This window comes from Lethenteron reissneri, chromosome 10 (assembly GCF_015708825.2).
Source record: "Lethenteron reissneri isolate LAM-NWPU_2019-01 chromosome 10, ASM1570882v1, whole genome shotgun sequence".
NCBI classification, from domain to species: Eukaryota; Metazoa; Chordata; class Hyperoartia; order Petromyzontiformes; family Petromyzontidae; genus Lethenteron; species Lethenteron reissneri.
Window position 1 is genome coordinate 12,200,106 of NC_083788.1, and position 18,265 is coordinate 12,218,370.

At 46.6% G+C, this 18,265-nt stretch overlaps 1 protein-coding gene across 1 annotated transcript in view; it reads right to left on the reverse strand.

The window, feature by feature from the left end:
• The window catches only part of LOC133340683 (trichohyalin-like), a 158,609-nt gene that overhangs the window by 134,939 nt on the left and 5,405 nt on the right, over nt 1-18,265 (reverse strand). Inside the window, 2 exon segments of the mRNA XM_061549082.1 lie at nt 7,758-7,823; nt 14,480-14,557. Coding sequence (XP_061405066.1) covers nt 7,758-7,823; nt 14,480-14,557 — 144 coding nt within the window.

An 18,265-nucleotide genomic window follows, 5' to 3' on the forward strand; every position in this document is an offset into this window, starting at 1 on the left:
ATTGCTCCGAGCGAGTGGGCGGGCACCCTCACTCCCACGCCGACGATGAAGCCAAGCGTCAATTGTATATTTCACCCTTAACACGCAATGGCATTCAGAGGGTAATTTTCAACGAGAATGTCGGTAGGCATGTAGAACCCCTTTCGAAACGTACATGGCCAACCGTGCTAGTCAGAGGTGCGGGGGAAGGATAATAAACTGCACACCAAAATAGATGAGGTTTCCATCTAGATGATTTAAAAGTGCATAGCTCCCAGTGGCTTCCTAATATTGAAAGGAAGAGCATTCCAGACGGCCGCAGAAGCGCATCTGAAAGTGCACGATGCAGTGGCCATCTTTGTTCGATGGTTAGCCAAAAGCCGCTGCTGCGAGGAGTTGGCGTGATGCTTTATTACTCCTTGACGAGATCAGCAAGGTATTGTGGTTCATTTGTGGCGAGCACTTAGTGGGTAATGAGTGCGGCCTTATAATGCATTCGTTAGGCAACCAGAAGCCAATGCAGCTCAGCGAGCACTGGATGGACATGGTCGGCGAGCGTGTGAAGTCACAGACAAGCACTAGTTACATTGATATTTGCCCAACTGAGAGTGGAGGGCCATCGAGGGAGTGTCTGAGGGGAGAGTGAGCATGTGACAAGAGGATGACCAGGGTTAAGAAAAACTAGGCGGTTGTTTTCATTTAGGCCAGCGGCTACCAAATACTTGCAGTCAACCCACGAGCTCAACACAGCTCAGCCGCGGCGTTAGATTCTGACAATTTGTTGTTTGCCACGATGAATCGCTTCGTGGCATTGCAAATGCCATGCCGCAAGTGCTCAGTGGAAACCTACGGCACCCAAATGAAGCTCTCCACGTGAGCGTGAATACGAACGACACCGGCTCAAAATAACATTGCAGCAAATAGTGAAACACAAACAAGGCCAACAAATCATACTTACCCTTTAAAACAAACTCAACACATACGTCAACACCTTCTCTTTCGACAAACGAGTATAAGTTGCGATTGATTTTCCACCGAGGCCATTAGATTTTGAAAAATATATATATTTGTTTGTGTCCGTGTTGTGCTACGTTGACGATACTTGTTAAGGTCATGGAAACTTATTTTTAAAATCTCGTGAAATATGTATAAGCGGCTGCATCCACAGGGGCTCCCCCGACAGTCGAGATACTGGGAGATTAAAAAAAAAAACCCAAGCGAGACTGCTTACCCCCGGGGCGAGTCGTGGGCGCAGGCTAATTACAGCCGCGCGCAGAACAACACGGGACCGCTTGCGCCCACACGGCGCCCGACGGCACGCGAGTGGGGAGAAGGGAGCAGGGACCGCCCGTGCGGTGGCACCCGCAACGTCGGCCACACACGCCCCTCGTTGAAGAGCCACGCCAGCCACGATCACGCACGCGGGCACCCAGCGCTGTGCCAAGCAATGAGCGCGGCTCCTTCGGGGGTGGCTGCCAAATAAACTATAAAACTGGACACTAAACTGTTTTTATTTTATTTTACCAGGTAATGTACGTCGGAACTTCTTTCGCACCATACGCATACGTAGCCAACCATGCTAGTCGGCACCGCACCACCGTTTCGTGACAAATCAGTCCCCCCTAAAAGGTGGCCGAGTGGCTACGGACGGCAGTGCTTGATGGGTCGAAATTGGCGCGGTAGAACGGTTCGCTATGCACGGTGCGAAAGATTATCAAAATGCATTCAAAAGGATGTTCAAGTGTTGTCTGTGTTAAGATGTGGCTTGCGCTCCCATCGTCAGTGCAGTTTATACTGGGATGAAGTTGCTAAACCGTGGCTAACATGTATCACGTGATTAGCCTTGGCCCTTGTTAAGACACAGACACATCCTTTACCAAGAATTTCTGCAGTCACGGCGAGTGCAGGCCGCAACAAAGGCCCGCGCAGAAATCCAATCCCTCCATGGCCTTGGTATCAATTGTGCTAATGGGGGAGTGTTGCTTGCCACACTTTCTGCAGTCTGGAACACGCAGCCTAGCAACGGGGCCCAATGTCCGGATGTCAGTGCTTATATATTGCACGCAACCGAAGATAGCGCAAGCTAGTACTTTCAATTACGACCTGCCGTAACTAGCGAGTGCCCGTCACAACGGAGTGCGCATCATAACAATGGAATGCACATCGTAAAACATTGGGTGAGCATCATAACAATACAGTGTTTATCATAACAAAAGAGTGCACATCGCAAAGAGAGAATGCACATCATAGCGATGAAGTGTGCTTCTTAGCTAATAGGCTTCACATCATAACAAGAGTGCACATCATAACAATAGATGTGCACATCATAACAATCTAATGCACATCTTAGCGATATTGTGCATCCTAGCGACCGTACATGTACACATGAGAGCAATGGAGTGCGCATTATAACGTGGGGTGTGTTTTCGTCACGGCTGAAAACTTGGGGAAGAAAGAGAGTAGATCTCAGCTGGAGCTGTTCGAGTTGGGCTAGTGTTGTGTAACCACTGAGGGATGCAGGCAGGCAGGCAGGCCGCAACACACAGCAAGCACAGCAGTGAGACACCCTTGATCCTGTCCGTCGTGTCTTCTTTTAGAAATTAAAAAGTGAATCCGTCATTGCTCTCAGCAGGCAGGAGCACGCCAACGCTCCATTACACCCCCAGCAACCGAACAAAGACAGCGCCGTAAATTAAATCCAAGCCGTCTGCCATATCACAAATATCCCGTTACTTTCCATCTCATTTAACATTACGGCAGCTTCCGTCACCAAGTTTTCCTCGAGTGAAATCATCACTTACGTTGGGAGTTTTATCGGCAAATCACGTGCCACGAGTGGTACGGATAACACGAGTTGCCCAAATTAACATTCATTACCGATCGTCAGACAGAAGGACATCGCCGTTTCGCTCGCGTCATCACCGAAGCCAAGCGTGAACCCGCTTCGCGATCGCACTCCGTTTGCGTGCCAATGAGCGGTGCACGTAAATACACGACCGTGTCGATGAACCTTTTTGAATTCCCCCCCCCCCCCCTCAAAATTCCACTCCCCAAAATGTCATTAAGAGCAGACCACACGACGCATATTTCACGTTTACACAGAAGAGCAATCTGGCTTTTAAATGTTGGTTAAAAAGAGAATAGACGTGGAATAGACGTGGGGGGGCTTTATTGAAGAAGAGGGGGGGGGGGTAGGGGGGTGGGAACTTCTCTGTCGTGCCAGCTCTTACTGCAACAAACATCCTCGCACTCTCGCTGCGACGTCGCACAAAGCACTTCTTGTATGGCACGGCCTCGGGCGACCGCGCCGTGCCTGCCGTGCAACACGAAAACCTCGCGTCGCCTTTGGCCGACGAGAAACAAGAGCTGCATGAGAGACTCGGGGTAGCGGTGGCGGTGGGTGGTGGGGGGTGGTGGGGCAAACGCTGCTGCACCTACACCAACGACAGAGACGTCGCACAGACCGACCCCGCCAGCAAAGCGTGATGCGGCATGCGTTGTCGCCGCGACGTTACCGCGCGCTGGCACGAACGCACACCTTCGCTCACGCTATTTGTACCTGTACGCATCCCGTAGCCGTAGCGCTAATTATAACACGCGCGCAAATAGCAGGTGCGTGACGATTCACCGCCCCCGGCGGTTCAATGAATTGCGATGGGTCGAACACGAAAATAAATGGGCGATCCTTTAAAAAATGTCTGCTTTGTGTCACTGTCCGTCCCGCGGGGTGGTTTTGTTCGTGCCGTTGGCCTAAACGTTGGTACATCGCAGAAACGTACGACACTCATAAATCTAAAACAATCGATTCTCACGTGTACGATTTTGGCAAGCATACCAACGGCATAAAATGACGTTTGAATGATGAATCAATGCCAAGGAATTGGAACGCATCCTGGAGGTGAGTTTGCGTGCAGGTGCCGGGCGGACTGTTGCATAGCAGGAGAGTGAGCGGTGTTATCCAGCAGCGGATTGACCGTGGCCGATTCTGACGATGGTACGTTGATGTATAGCAGCGTACTCACTACGTGAGCGCACAGACACCGATCGATACGAATGCTATAACGTCCGTCATGGACGCGATTTCCAATTTCTCACTTGTGGAGGCTTAAGAGATTCGACCTGCCTTGGCTAAAGGCTGCTCATGCAGAGCCACTACACTGGGACGATTGCACAGATCAAAGTCCACGCGGAGCATAAGTGCATCAATCAAAGAAAATAATGAAAGTGGGCAAATAAAAAATCCGAATGCAACGATGCTATTTACAGGAAGTTTAGTGCTCGCGTTATTCTTCCTAAGACTACGAAGAGTACGGCTTAAATCGTAATGAAAAGGGGGAAAAATGCAATGAAATGCTATCGCAGGGAGTTAAGTGGTTCTGCCATTTCTAAGTAATGTTTTTTATTATCCATTATAACTATGATCTCTCTCATTGCACCTCGCTCGTAACCCAGCGTCGAACACCAAGCGCTTTCCAGGGGGCACAACTTTTTTGACAAACTGTGGAGACCGCCGATTGATAGGTGCGAAATAGAATAGGTGGTGGTGGTGACATCATTTCAACAACCTTTTTTTAATTGGCTCCGAGGTGAGTCTTTCGAGTCTTTAACTTTCAGCACAAACTTTACTCTTCAAAAAACCATGCACGAAAGTACGTTTTCGGCATTTTAGTTAATGTTTTGGCTTCTGCTATAATAAATACATAAATAAAACTAGCTTTTTTTGGAGAAGCCGTAGTACAGTGGCGAAAGGACACTGCACTACGAACACAGTCATCTGAGATAGATTCCCAGCCACGGCAAACACCAGCCCCTGGGCGGAACTTCTTCACTAACCCACACTGACCAACATGGTGAAGTATGGTTAAAAAATAAACCCCCCCCCCCCATGACTGGCGATGTTGGGAGGCTTTTTACATTACAACTGTCTTACCACAGTTGGTGTTTGTATCCAATTACTACATTTTGCTGTGAGGATATTGTTCTGCAACTCGCCGGTGAGCCGAGACATTCACAATTGCCGTGTTAAAACGCGTGCAACACACGAGGATTTAATTTATCTGGCTGCGTCAGGTGGTGGATGGTTCTCAACGACACAGATTTGTTCAGGTCGACGATGTGGCCTGACGCCAAAAAACTTTATCATGGCAAATAATTATTTTGTTTTAAAGAACATTTATAGGATCCACAGTGGCCACGTGTCTTCATTATTAGCGTCAGGCAAAACAAGTAAAGTCTAATCCAAGGCAAAGCCAAGGAATCCTCTTTGCATCGGAGCAGACTCGTCGAACTTAGTTTTTTGCGACAGACTTTGCTTCACACAGCAAAGGCGAGTGACTGCTCTGAAGCCAAGAGCAGCTTTGAGAAGCTCTGACAATGTCTCTTTTCTTTTCCACTACAAGATAAAACAGTTTTTTCCTTTCCCCGAAAGGCAATTTGAACAATTGTAGCTGAACGCACAATGGTTCTAGCACATTCATAATTAATGTAAAACCAATTGCTAAACATTTTTAGGTAAGTTAGGATGTTTATAAATGCCATCGAAAGCTTTGGATCATTAAGACGATTCCTATTATTGGGATTGTAGTCTTTTACATAGCATATCATTATCATTACATAATATATTTACAGAGCAAAGTCTCAATGAGTCTCAAGACTCTTTTTTCTGGAGGGTTCCGATAAGTTTTCACAGTAGATAGCACTGATGATTGCCACGCATTTCCCAGTTAATAAATTTGCGGCTACGTTTTTTAAAAAATATGGCACATTTGGACCATGACACCGGCACACATGACCTCCCCTCTTTTCAAATATCGCCACTGTGAAGTGGACGGCGTGCTTATTGTTTGTTTAACGCACCCTCGGCATTGGCCAGGAGAGCCGTAGGCACTAGCACCATGAACCTGCAACAAGCGACAAACACAGAGGGCCCTTATCAGCTTGTCAACAATACTCCTGTTTGGGTTTTATGATCATCTCTAAGTAGCGCCTCCGATACAGAAAGACGAATGCACGGCTGACAGCAGATAGTTTAAATTGAAGGCCTGCTGCACTAATTGAGAAACAAAGATTTAAAACGTGTAATTAGAGGTAACGGCACACTCCGTGCCAGATTAATAATTCGCATTTTTATACGAATCAAAATTTTTTTTTAATTGTTGTAGTTTGGTGGTCAACAAAATAAGATGGTTACTCATCAACAGTGACACTTCTAAAAATAACGTGGGCGTAAGCATCCCACTTTGCTTGTAAAAAAAGATATGCAAATACGTCTGGATAATTTGATTCCATTTTCCCACCCATACAAAATATATCCTCCCACTAATGTGCAACTTCTCCGCAAGACTGCACTGCGGACAATTTTCTAATATTAAATTCACTTGCCCTGCTCTAAATATAATTGGTAATTGTAAGGTATGTAAAAGACATCCGTCTACGACAGGAATTATACAGCAGCCATTAACCGACCGCGTCTCACAGATAATATTCATGTTTGGAAGTGACAAGGCCACTTGATTAGAACTACATTTGAATAATTTCATCCTGCAGCTTTTCAATCTGTTAAAACATTGGTATATTCCTATGAAGAGTAAAAAAAATGTGGAAGTATTTAAATTAAATTATTCCTGTTATTTTATCGTACAAACCCGGTCAGTAAACCCACGACTAACAACTAAAACTCCCAAAATATTCCTCATGTACACCGCACGGGAGACGCAGTTGCATCCACATGCTTTGTGCATTTTTAAACGAACCGCGCTCCGATTATGTCATTCGTTATTTTTAGTACACAACACAAGCAACGTGCAAAGAAACCCCCCCCCCCCCCCCATGCTTCCCGACCTGTCCAATAAAGAAGACGAACATTTCCTCTCTCGGTTCCCACATGGACGCATGCTCACCGGGGGAGGGGATCGACCGCATGGCGCGGGGGTCACGGGACTGGGCAGCCCACACCAACACGCATTGAGTTGGAGCCAGAGGTCGCAAACGGGTTTTGATTCCTTACCCGTACCCGGCCGCACCAGGGTCGCCAATGGGTACGGGTAGCCGGGTATCGGGTAGGGTACGGGTATCGGGTACCCGGTTGCGACCTCTGGTTGGAGCTCTCTGTGAGAGCCTCTTCACGGTGGGGGGGAGGACCTCAGGGATTTGGGGGGGGGGGGGGGTAACCTACCTTGTGCCGCGACACGGGCGGCAAAAGTCAACGTACCACCTGCTCGCGCGCTTACCTGTCAGCCTTCCCCCCGACCCCCCCTCCACCCACCCCTTCAGTGGCACCGCTCGCTCTAATGTTATGGGCGACGTAACCGTGTACCGAATCGCACCGAATTATTGTGCTCCTACACGTACACGATCGCACTGTGCATGCTATTCATGTGCCAGTATGTTGTTTGTGAGCGTTGATGAAAACCTCGCTGCCAGCGTGGCGATTCTACATTCATCGTCGCAAGGGCACAAATAAAGGAGCCCACCAACAGCGACTCTGCGCACCGACAATTCATCGATTGTGGAAGGTCAAATAGTTGCACGCTTATTCGTAATGCTTTGGGCAAAATCTGCGCTCATCTTCACCCAATCCAACGTCGTTATATCAGATGATCGATTTTTTTTCCCCCCGCCTCCATCTCCGCAGCCACTTTTGGAAGATGGACTACCTGACGGGTACTACGGGAGCACCGTCATTGATTCGCAGTACAAGGCACACACGGTCAAACGGCCCCCCCCCCCCCCCCCGGCAGGAGACGGACACCGGGTACCGCTGCTGGCTGCGGACTTACCAGCTCGTCGAGGGCATAGCGCAGTCCGCCATGTTCAAAGAGCAGGAAGAACCTCCGCTGCCATTTCTAGAAGGGAGGGAGATGAGGAACATGAGCCACTGTGTCTTAACGGCAGTCCACACAACACATTTCACGTCGACACAGAAGAGCAATCTGGCTCTAAAAAGTCGGTTAAAAAGAGGACAGACACAGTCAGCGATTAGCACGGTTGGTTACATACGCTGCCAAAAGAGTTTAACACGCACGGACACGTACACACAGGGGGGCTGCCCTCATTGACCGGGCTGATCGGGGGGCTTCCGCGGCCTTGCGTCGTCACCGCTGCGCTCGGGCCCGTGCGCCGCTTGTTGGTTTACAAGAGGAACGCTGCTGGCCCTTGGTGACGAGGAGCACGAGAGGTTAGCCCTACTGCTGCAGAACGTGCGTTTATTTGTATTTGATTTATGGCTGTACGCTCGGTTAAAAGCAAAGTTGTTTTGATTAAACACGTGACATTTGATGGCGCACAGTTGCGGCGCTGTGTACGCAGGGGTCTCTTTTCGCCACCAAAGCGATGCCCTTGATGGAAGTTTTCACGAGGAGGCGAGAGAGAGCAGATTGAGGAGAAAGGTTTAGTTGGGACGATGCAGAGAATGAACATTATCTAAAATGGAAATATTGTCACGGGGCAATCCTACGGTGTATTGATTGATATAAGGCTCAATAATCGTATGGTCCAGATTGCAAATGATCGTTATAGCGTGAGCACGGTTAGCTAAGTAAAGTGCGAAAGAAGTTCAACACACATACATACATCATGCGTCATCTTTTTCACGATTGATTTCCTGATAAATTGTGAAAAAATGACTAAAGCACAACATATTAAAGTTCTACACAAATAGCGATTAGCTTTTAAATTAGCGCTTTGCTAAATCAGTAATTGATGGCGCCGAGGTTATATTACACCATAATATTCACAGATCTTATAATTATGTCATTTTTGCGTAACGTGGCAGCATGTGCGTTATAAGCATTGCAGAATGTAATGATGAGAAGACTTATGGCGGGCTTATGTTGAGCGAACTGCACTGGAGAACATTGAAGTAATGTTATACTCCTACTAGTAGTACGGCAAAGCACAACAAAACAATACAATAACGCATGCTACTCTGGCGCTGCGGGAACGTGCTAATGTACTGATTCAGAAGATTCCTGTTGACGGTGGCATCGACGTAAACAAATCTTATACTCCTACTAGGAGCACGACAATGCACGAAAACAATAGAATAGTGATTTAAAGCTTTCGTGACTGCAGGGATTCATATTCTTGGTTCTTTCGGTAAAGTCATGTAGAAGGGAAATAATAAAATAATATAAATATAAAACAATAAAAATTCTCACGACGTTTCGACTGCAACACAAGCAATCATCATCAGGTGTGAAATCCACAGCAAGATAATTCTTTTTATTGTTTAATATTAATATTATTTTAATATTTCCCTTCTACGTGACTTTACCGAAAGAACCAAGAATATAATAAAATAGTGGTACACAATTACAAAGATACGGGAAACTCGATGTTTGTACGTACGTACGTTGAACTTCCTTCGCACCCCTACGTAACCAACCGCGCTAAACGGAGGTGCGGGGAAATAATAAAAATAATAACCATATGAAATTATAAAAACAAGACCACATCGTGCTAAATTAAATCACGGCCACCCAATCAGAGAGGGAAGGCTTGCTGAAGGAAGCCCTCGAAAGATATTGGGGGGAAACACCATGAGGTGGGTATCCTTCATCTTCTGTACAGCACTACTGTACAACTTGGTTGTTGAAATGTAGAGAAAATAACAAAGCTTTGGCAAGAGGGGCGCCGTGGTGGCGAGATGTTAACTGCCTTCCCTGGTACACAAGAGGTTGTGGGTTCAATCCCGACCTTGACGTCTGTATATTTGGAGTTTGCGTGTTCTCCCCGTGGTCGCGTAGATTTTTCTCCGGGTGCTCCGATTTTTACCTCCACATTCAGAAACACACGTTTTAGAGTATTTGCCTGCTGTAAATTGCCACGTGACGATAAGCCCACTTCATTGGGCTATCATTTGTGGCCAGGTCGCTTCTGAAAAAAAGCTGCATAGCTCAGTGGGCCTTGCCTGGTAAAATAAAAAAATGGTTCAGTTTTAAATTAAATAGTTTACAAGCGTAACCCCCCAACCCCCTTAGGTCGGGAACCCGTGAAACAATAGCAATTCTGGCGATGACGGGACTACGGATGGTCGTCGCAGTTATGCCCTCCCGAGATTCAAAACTGCATCGTTCGCGAGTCGCAACCTCGCTGGTGTCGCAACGCACATGACATCGGGCCATTACGAGCCGCATTCGCCACATTGGGACAAATGAATCAAATTAGGAATGGTGCGCATGTGATGATGTATACATTCCGACACCACGTCACTGTGCAGGATGTTTCGGTTAAATGCCGGGGTGCCAAGAAACTGAACCCCTAACTTGGTATTGTTGGAAGTCAAACTCATTCCGTTAAAATGCCTCCACAAAGAAATAAAAGCAGATATCAAAATCTATTGTGATTCGAAGTAGGACCCGCACTTAAACCACAACAATGCAGCCAATATCACAAGTAAAACTACATTTGAATTACAAAAATACAATTACATTTTTCTATAATATTTAAACCCACAGGCAGAGAGGCAATGTCCAACGAGAGAGGCCTGTCAAACTGAGCAAAATCCATGCGGTTGTCTTATCCTTCATACAGTATTTAAATGTCACCAATTTAGACAAACTAAACTTGATGTACGTATGTACAACGTTCATAAAGACAATGGTACAGTCATGCTTGGAAACGGTGGTTTATATATTTCTTTTGCAAAAACATGTAGACAGACGCACGATGCGTCTGTCACGTCTTAGCGGCGAGAAATCAACCACCGTTCCCACTGTGTAAATGGACAGGCTCGCAAAATCTCACTCGCAAGTTATTTTCATGCAGGGTAAGTCACAGGAACGACTGTGACTCGCGTTTAACGATTGCCAGCGTATCCAATTTTAACAATGCTTGTTTTGTTGATATTCAAAGCACTTTGCCGGGGAGAGTGAAAAGTAAAGTTGTTCGTCATGTTTTCCATGTTGGGGGGGGAAGCAAAATGTATTGACTTGATTGTCATCGCAGATTGTGCTGTCATTTTATGAACATCATGCACTCTTTCCCGCAGCACGTAATATTCGCCAAGACCTATTATCCCGGCTCTCTATTTCAATGGCAACACGTTCGAAAGCCCAATTTACCTAAAACATACACTGCATCTGAACAGCTGTGCAACAAACTACCGTCAAATGCTATTCATGTAATTCATTAGTGTTGCTTTATGTACGAAGACATATAATAGCTCTCCCCTGGGAACTGCACCGTCGCTCTTGCGTTTAACACTGACTGCACGGGTTTAGGCGCACGATGGAGCAGCAAATCAGCAATTCGAATCAATTCTCATTCTCGCGACAAGGCCATCGAATTACGCATGTAAGAATCGATTCGCGTATGTTGTTTCCACAGAGTTCGGACAATTAGTCAACGAATAGCACCAACGCTGATAATCGACTACTTTTATAAATCGTGGATTTCTCGGGTCTCCTTTAAAAACATCGGCCGCCCCCACATCCTGCCTCCCGAAGGCCGGAACCCCCCACCCCTCCACCCCCCGGCAGGCCACGCCCAGCCTGATGTGGGCTGAAGGCCGGAAACCCCCACCCACCCCCGCCCCCTGCAGGCCACGCCCAGCCTGACGTGGGTTGTCGACTACGGTGGCATCACCAAGCCCCGCCCATTACCTCCCATCCAGCGACACACTTGGAAAGGGAGGTGAGACTTTTCCCTCCCCCTCCCACCCCAACTATCTTTGTGTTACGCGATTAGTTGATTAATCGAACGTACACGCAGGAGAATAACCGATTTATTTAATGATCGGGATAGGCTAATTCTAGTCATATGTGATCAAGTCATGCGAGTCCTGCTCTAATCATGACCACTGGCCACCAAAAAAAACCATGAACATGAATCGAATTGCAATGTGCGGGTCGAATCATTACGTGCGTACAAAGGTTAGGTTTTATATTTGGTAATCGGAGCCTCCTGTCACCTTCAGATGATGTTCTCCCCCATTTCTGCAGTGTGTTGAGGGAGCAGCGATGAAAGCAACGTCAAGAAATCTTGCACGGGACCTACTCGGTTCACGTCATGTTCAAAGTGTTTAAACAATTACGTGTATTCAACTCGCACTGCAAAGAATGTAACCCCCCTCCCCCCCCGTTCATGAATTTAAAACGAGATTATGTAAGAAACTGTTTTTATTGACCAAATAAACGTACACGTGTTATGGGGACGGCACTGGCCACAGTAAGAGTAACTTAAATGTTTGACTGGGTACACAATAACCCTAGAGCACAATCAGAAAAAAAAATAACAACACAAAGCAAGGAAAGTGATAAACACTGCTCGTAAACAGGACGCTGTCAAGTCACCCCCCTCTGTTATTGATAATGAAGTGCGCGGCGAACTGTAAATGTGTTTTCCCCGAGTTATTAGGCTTGTCTGAAGAGTAAAGCAATCTCTATTAAAATGTAAGAGTGGGAGGGGGGGGTGGCGCGTGTAACAAAAACACAAAAGATTACAGCCACTTGTGACTCATTCGCAAAGAGGGCCTCTCGCATGTTGACAAAACAGCGGTGAGGTTTGGGCTCGTGGCACTTTAAAAATCAGCAAGCAAGCTAGCTGCAGTCACCGAGGAAGGTCACTCTCGTTTTTAGTTAGCCCAGCTTAAATAGTTGCTGATGATGGCAGCATGCAATGGTGTGGTATTAGCCAGGCGAGCCTGGTGGTCACGAAATCGCAACTGAGAGCACGCAAAGTCTCCTCGGCCACAAATCTGGAATTACAGCCAGAATTATCCAAAGTCGCGTGCCACGCAGCGTGCACAGTATAGGAAATGAGCGAGGACTTGGCCGCTTTCAACAGTCATTTAAATCGAAAATTACCACATCTGAAAGTGGACCATTTGATTACCAGCCTTGCTTCTCATTGGCAAAATAATATACACATTTTAAAAATGCCAAGCTCTACAATATAGGTACGCACAATCTATGTATTCTATTCATGGATATTTGTGCCAAGATTTGTTTAAATCTGAGTTCAATCACTTGGCCGCTGATGTGATATCTCAATTCCGCAGGCACACAAATATTCAAGGTTAATGGGCCGATTCCTCTATTTCAGGCTAAGAAACGTTTAAAACACTTGCCTCCTCAAAGGTAAAGAAACCAAGTGGTTGCCAAAATCTCAGCGCAATCAACAACCACCCATGGGCAAAAGGCCAGCAAGAGCAGAATACTTAATCTTCATTGTTTAAGTCAAAAACAACCTTATACATCATATTTTCTCATCAAGATCTATAAGCAGAACATTTATACGGTGGATTTAGCCCAAAAAATTGGCATAATGGCAAGTACCAACAATTGGGTTATTATTTATTGCTTGGGAGAGCACAATACCTTTAAAAATAGCCACCAACTTATTGCCGGTCACAAACAGCTATTAAATAATGAATTGGCAATGTCATTAATTTAATGCCATACCTTGATATACGACCACGCTTTAGACAATGGTGTAAGGTGCGTTTCAGAATTTCAGGTTCAGCGAAACGCCTCGTATAACGTAATTAAATCGATGAATAAATTGAAAACAAACGCTCCTCGGTTCTGCAAATCAACACGTCCCCGTTCGACGAACTAAACGCTCGCTAATGGGACACTAAAAATGCCTTTTGTTGCCTGCACAGGTCAACGGCATCTGCGCAGCATCACAACATACGTCAGAGGGGGGGGGGGGGCTGGGGTGGGTGGTGAGGGGTGCGCTTCTTTCCCACAGCCTGCCCTTAACTCTATAAACAGACCGAATTCCCTGGGCGGCATGGCATACCAGAGCCGTGTCAGCTTGGAGAGATCCCCAGCTCCAGACATGTACTCTAACGCTCACTCATGCCTGCCTTTAATCCCTTGCCGACAGCTCGCGGGCCACGGCTTTCTATATTAATAAAATTAAAGCCTGCCCCGTGCGCGATTCCTGACGTCAGGAAGTTGGCTCCGAAGCAAAAGGAATTTTGCCCCAACGTGAGCATTCTCAGATGTTTTCAAAGGGGGTGACACGTCACTGGCGATGTACTCCTAAATGCGGATCTCTCATGCCGACATAAATAAACAGCACTTAGTCTTCATTTGCAAAGAAATGCAACAACCAATTCCCCAAAGAGGTCATTAATTTCCGCGTGTATAAAGTATGCCATGTAAGGAAGAGTGTGTGTGTATACAGTATATAGTGAGAAAGGCGTTGTACAGAGTGAGGAGTTTGGGAGGATTAGACGTAATGAGATAACTGATGGGTTGCTTTCAGTTTGTTCACCATGACGTAAACAGACGTATAATTGGTCTGCTTCCATTCTGCTCTGCCATTACAGCAACATAATAAACCAAAGGACACGAAGGGCAACAGAATATCGACTGGCCGCGAGTTAATAAGTTACAAGGGGTAAAATTGGATCCCCTATCAGTCCCTAACCTATTCCACTTACATGTCGCAGCAAATACGAGCCAAAGAACATTTTACATCCAGAAGCGGACAAGGGGGGACAGGGAGGGTGCCCCCTATCACGGCAGATGGGGCGCAGTTGACTTACTCGGGATCGCTGCATGGGGTTCTCGAAATCCGTCCCCTCGGGGGCGAGACACAGCCAACCTCCATACACCGGCTTCGCCTGTCAAAACACACACGCCGCCGCACAGAATGGCACGTCACTCCCCCCGTTTCGCTACTCCGGTCCGCGTGTGACGTTCTCGCCACGATACTATACCGTCAGAGGGCACTCCGATGATGCAGAGGGTTGCTCGCTAACATAGGGACCCCTATTGCTCACCACTGGGGGGGGACAAAAGTTTCACAACCAATACGGACACGTAAAAAAATATCATTTTATTAAAGTTACTGCGCAGGCTTTCGCAGTTGAGCGCCGCGTGTGCTTCGGCACGATGTCCAACGTTTCGCTCCGTATGCTGGGGACGAAGCTCCCAGCACACGGAGGAATAAATATTGAAAGCAACCACAAAAGAGGTCGGCCGCCTCCTTATTTAGTCGTTTAAACTAATTATTGCTGCCCCAATCTTAATGGGAACTGTGGCAATGCTTATGGAATTAAAACCTCATTGAAGTTTATTTAGACACCAACAAGTCTATGGAAAGCTGGTCAGCATTACACAGGGCATACTCGTGTTTATACATTGCTATACATTGCAAGACAAAAAAACAAAGATTAAATAATTTGAGGGATGTTATAACCATGATATAAAACATAAAACGCATTTCCAAAGATTTGCGTGTACATTTTAACAAGATATTTGAATATATCTACTCCTCTATCCACTATAAACATTTATCAATCTGTCATATTTATTGTGAAACGACCTGTTACATAAACTGTGCCTTCATAGACACATCCAGAATAGCAGTGACAATTCAAGACAGCGAATCTATGCTCTAAAGAGTACTTTGGAATGAAAACAAATTCCTTTCAAATGTCAGATGTCCGTTTTAGATCATTGTAAACTCCGCCTCTGTGAGCATTCGGCAAAGTAATCCGTTCTGACAGAAGCCACTTGCCATATTTAGGCCTGTTATCTAACCAAATTCTGCAGAAGGAAATCGGAGCAAGATGCAGAAGTTGAGTCATAGTTGGTGTTGAAAAACCATTTACATGGACAACGAACCATCCGTGCAATGAGCTAATAACTAGCCCCTCCGAAGAGAAGTGGTGTCCAACCAAAGGCGTTTCGAACGTCTCCCTCTTCCCCAACACGACTACAGTGGCCCGCACGCTCGTCTCTCGTTGAAGTTGCCGAAAGAGGTTATAGCGTGGACTTGGCTGGACATTTTCTGCAGGGCTCTGCATTCGAAGGGCACGTTCGTCTTCACGCTCACCGCGGCATAATCGGACAACCCGAGGCGTGAGAACGACGCTGGAAACTGACCTCGTCTCGCGAGTCAACTGTAATTGCAAAGGTTGACGTTTTTCCCTGAGCACCCCCCCCCCCCCGGGGCTTAAGACTGACAAAAAAAAAGAAACTCTCTAAGAAAAAAAGTGACAAGACCGTCCTTGAGTTGTGCTGTCTATGAAAAGAAGTTATGTGAATTTTTTTTCATTTTAATACAATCAACGTTTAATCTAAACACGCACACATATACGCACGGGAGGCTTTATGCAAGAATAAGTCGCTGGCGGGGTGGCAAGCGATTGGTGCGGGTGCCTCAGAATGTAGGTAATCCAGAAAGGCCGCGTTCCACGGCCCACTCGGCCTGGACTAATGCCGCTATCCGACATGCTATCCCGACTGCTCTAACGCACGTGTGGAGCTAAAAGGCAAAGATCCCCCGTATAGCCTGAACAGACTGTTGGGGCAAGTGCTGTTAGCGAGCACCAATGAAGGCCGGCACGGCACACGAGGGGGTGGGTGGCCAGCACCACGCCCGGCCACCTTTGTCTCGCCAGTGGCGATGTTTACACACCGCACGAGATACTCATTTAAGGCTGAGTCGACCCAGGGGAGGCCCAGGACCAGTTCAAATCATCGCCACTGGGGTTGGCCCAAAGCGGGAATCGAACTCGTGTCACCGGGTTCGTAGTGCAGCGTAGCGCTAACCGCTACGCCACCATCTGTGTGTGCGGGGCACAACAAAGGCCCCCTCTGTAGCCTGTAACAGACTGCTGGGGCAAATACTAATAGCGAGGACCTATGAAGGCCGGCACGGCACACAAAGGAGTAGGTGGTCAGCACCACGCCCGGCCGCCTTTGTCTCCACCGTGGCGAGGCTTACACATCGTACCAGGTACTAATTTGAGGTTAAGTCGACCTAGGGGAGGCCCAGGACCGGCTCAGATAATCGTCACCGGTGTTGGCCGTAAGCGAGAATGGAACCCGGGTCTCCAGGTTCGTAGCGCAGCGCGCTAACCACTACGCTACCACTCCCCACACACACACAGACACATACGCATATACACACACACACAGACACCCTCTGGGGGAGAAACTAAACCCAGGAGCACCGAGTCTTACACGTGAAGAAAATGCACCAATTAATATAATGCATTGAGCATTGGTTTAACTTTTGCAATGCTAATATGAAAAAATGAATTTACACTCGCATATAAACGGTATATGGTTAATTGCTCGAAAGATTAAGAGTCGATCTAAGCTGCTATTCGTGTTTAAAAGACCGGCAAAGATAAGGTAATTACGGCAACCTGTTAATAGGGTTTTTTTTTGTGGTAGCTAAACAGGTGCCGGTCCACTGACGATCACAATCCACCAGCAGTAGGTATAAACAGCACCTCAATTACCCAGCAGTTACAGCTCTAAATGCTTCGCGGCAATGTGACTATGTTAATATGTTAAAGACTGTCATTACCGGCAATCAAGAGTGCATCCCAGTATCAGCTTTAAAGCACATTAGCAAAAAAAAAAATCGACTTCATGTAACTTGTCAGTTTGTGAGTAGGGGCAAAGCTGCCAAGGCACTTAGATCTTGACAGACAGCCTGCTTTTATCATAATGCCCACCAATTTCACAATATTTTATGTAGTTAACTTGATGCACGTCACATATTAAACGTATGATATCTTCCCTTTAAATACATAACAGCGTCGCCAATTCATGCGCAAACATCAAAGCAGAATAACGGAAATAGGCTGAGCTTATTTTTTTCTTTGTGTGTACAAAATGCTCAAGGCGCCACCAAACATCACTGCCAATGCTGTAAAGTGAAAAGTCTCATCTAAATGCAAAATGGACCAATGCTTTCACATCCATATTAAGGTCGCCACAATTCAGTACGGAATTCAATTACTCCCACAGCCGTATCTCCCACCGCAGGTTCATGTTTGCTAATGGCCCCAAAAAAATGCATCATTTGAATAGTGCCGAGTAGAAAATATTGGGGAAAAAAACGCGATTAAAATGGGAGCAGGCAAAATAAATACCGTACGTAATTACGTAAGCCAGCAAGCGGACCACGGGGGCGGCTTTCACCCAAATTGACTAGGGGGGGGGGGGGGAAGAGTTCAGACATTGACAAAAAAAATAAAAAGGCATTATTCAGTAAATGATGCATACAAACATGTCCTCGCTCTGCGAGACCACTACACTCGCCTGTATTGACAGAACGCACACTACGGTTATCAGCTTATATCGCCGGCAGCATATCAGCTGGATGGTGACATACGAGCCAAAAACAATGGCATTATTTTTCTCAGCATGATATCAATTTCCCTTTGCTATAGGGGCCCTAATATATTTGAGCCTAATATGCAAATCTATAACAGCTCGAGACGATGGCTGTACAGTCCATCTTACTCGCCCAATGCATTGGGGTTTTTTTTACATCGTATTAGTTCAGCAGTCCTTTCCTTACGGAG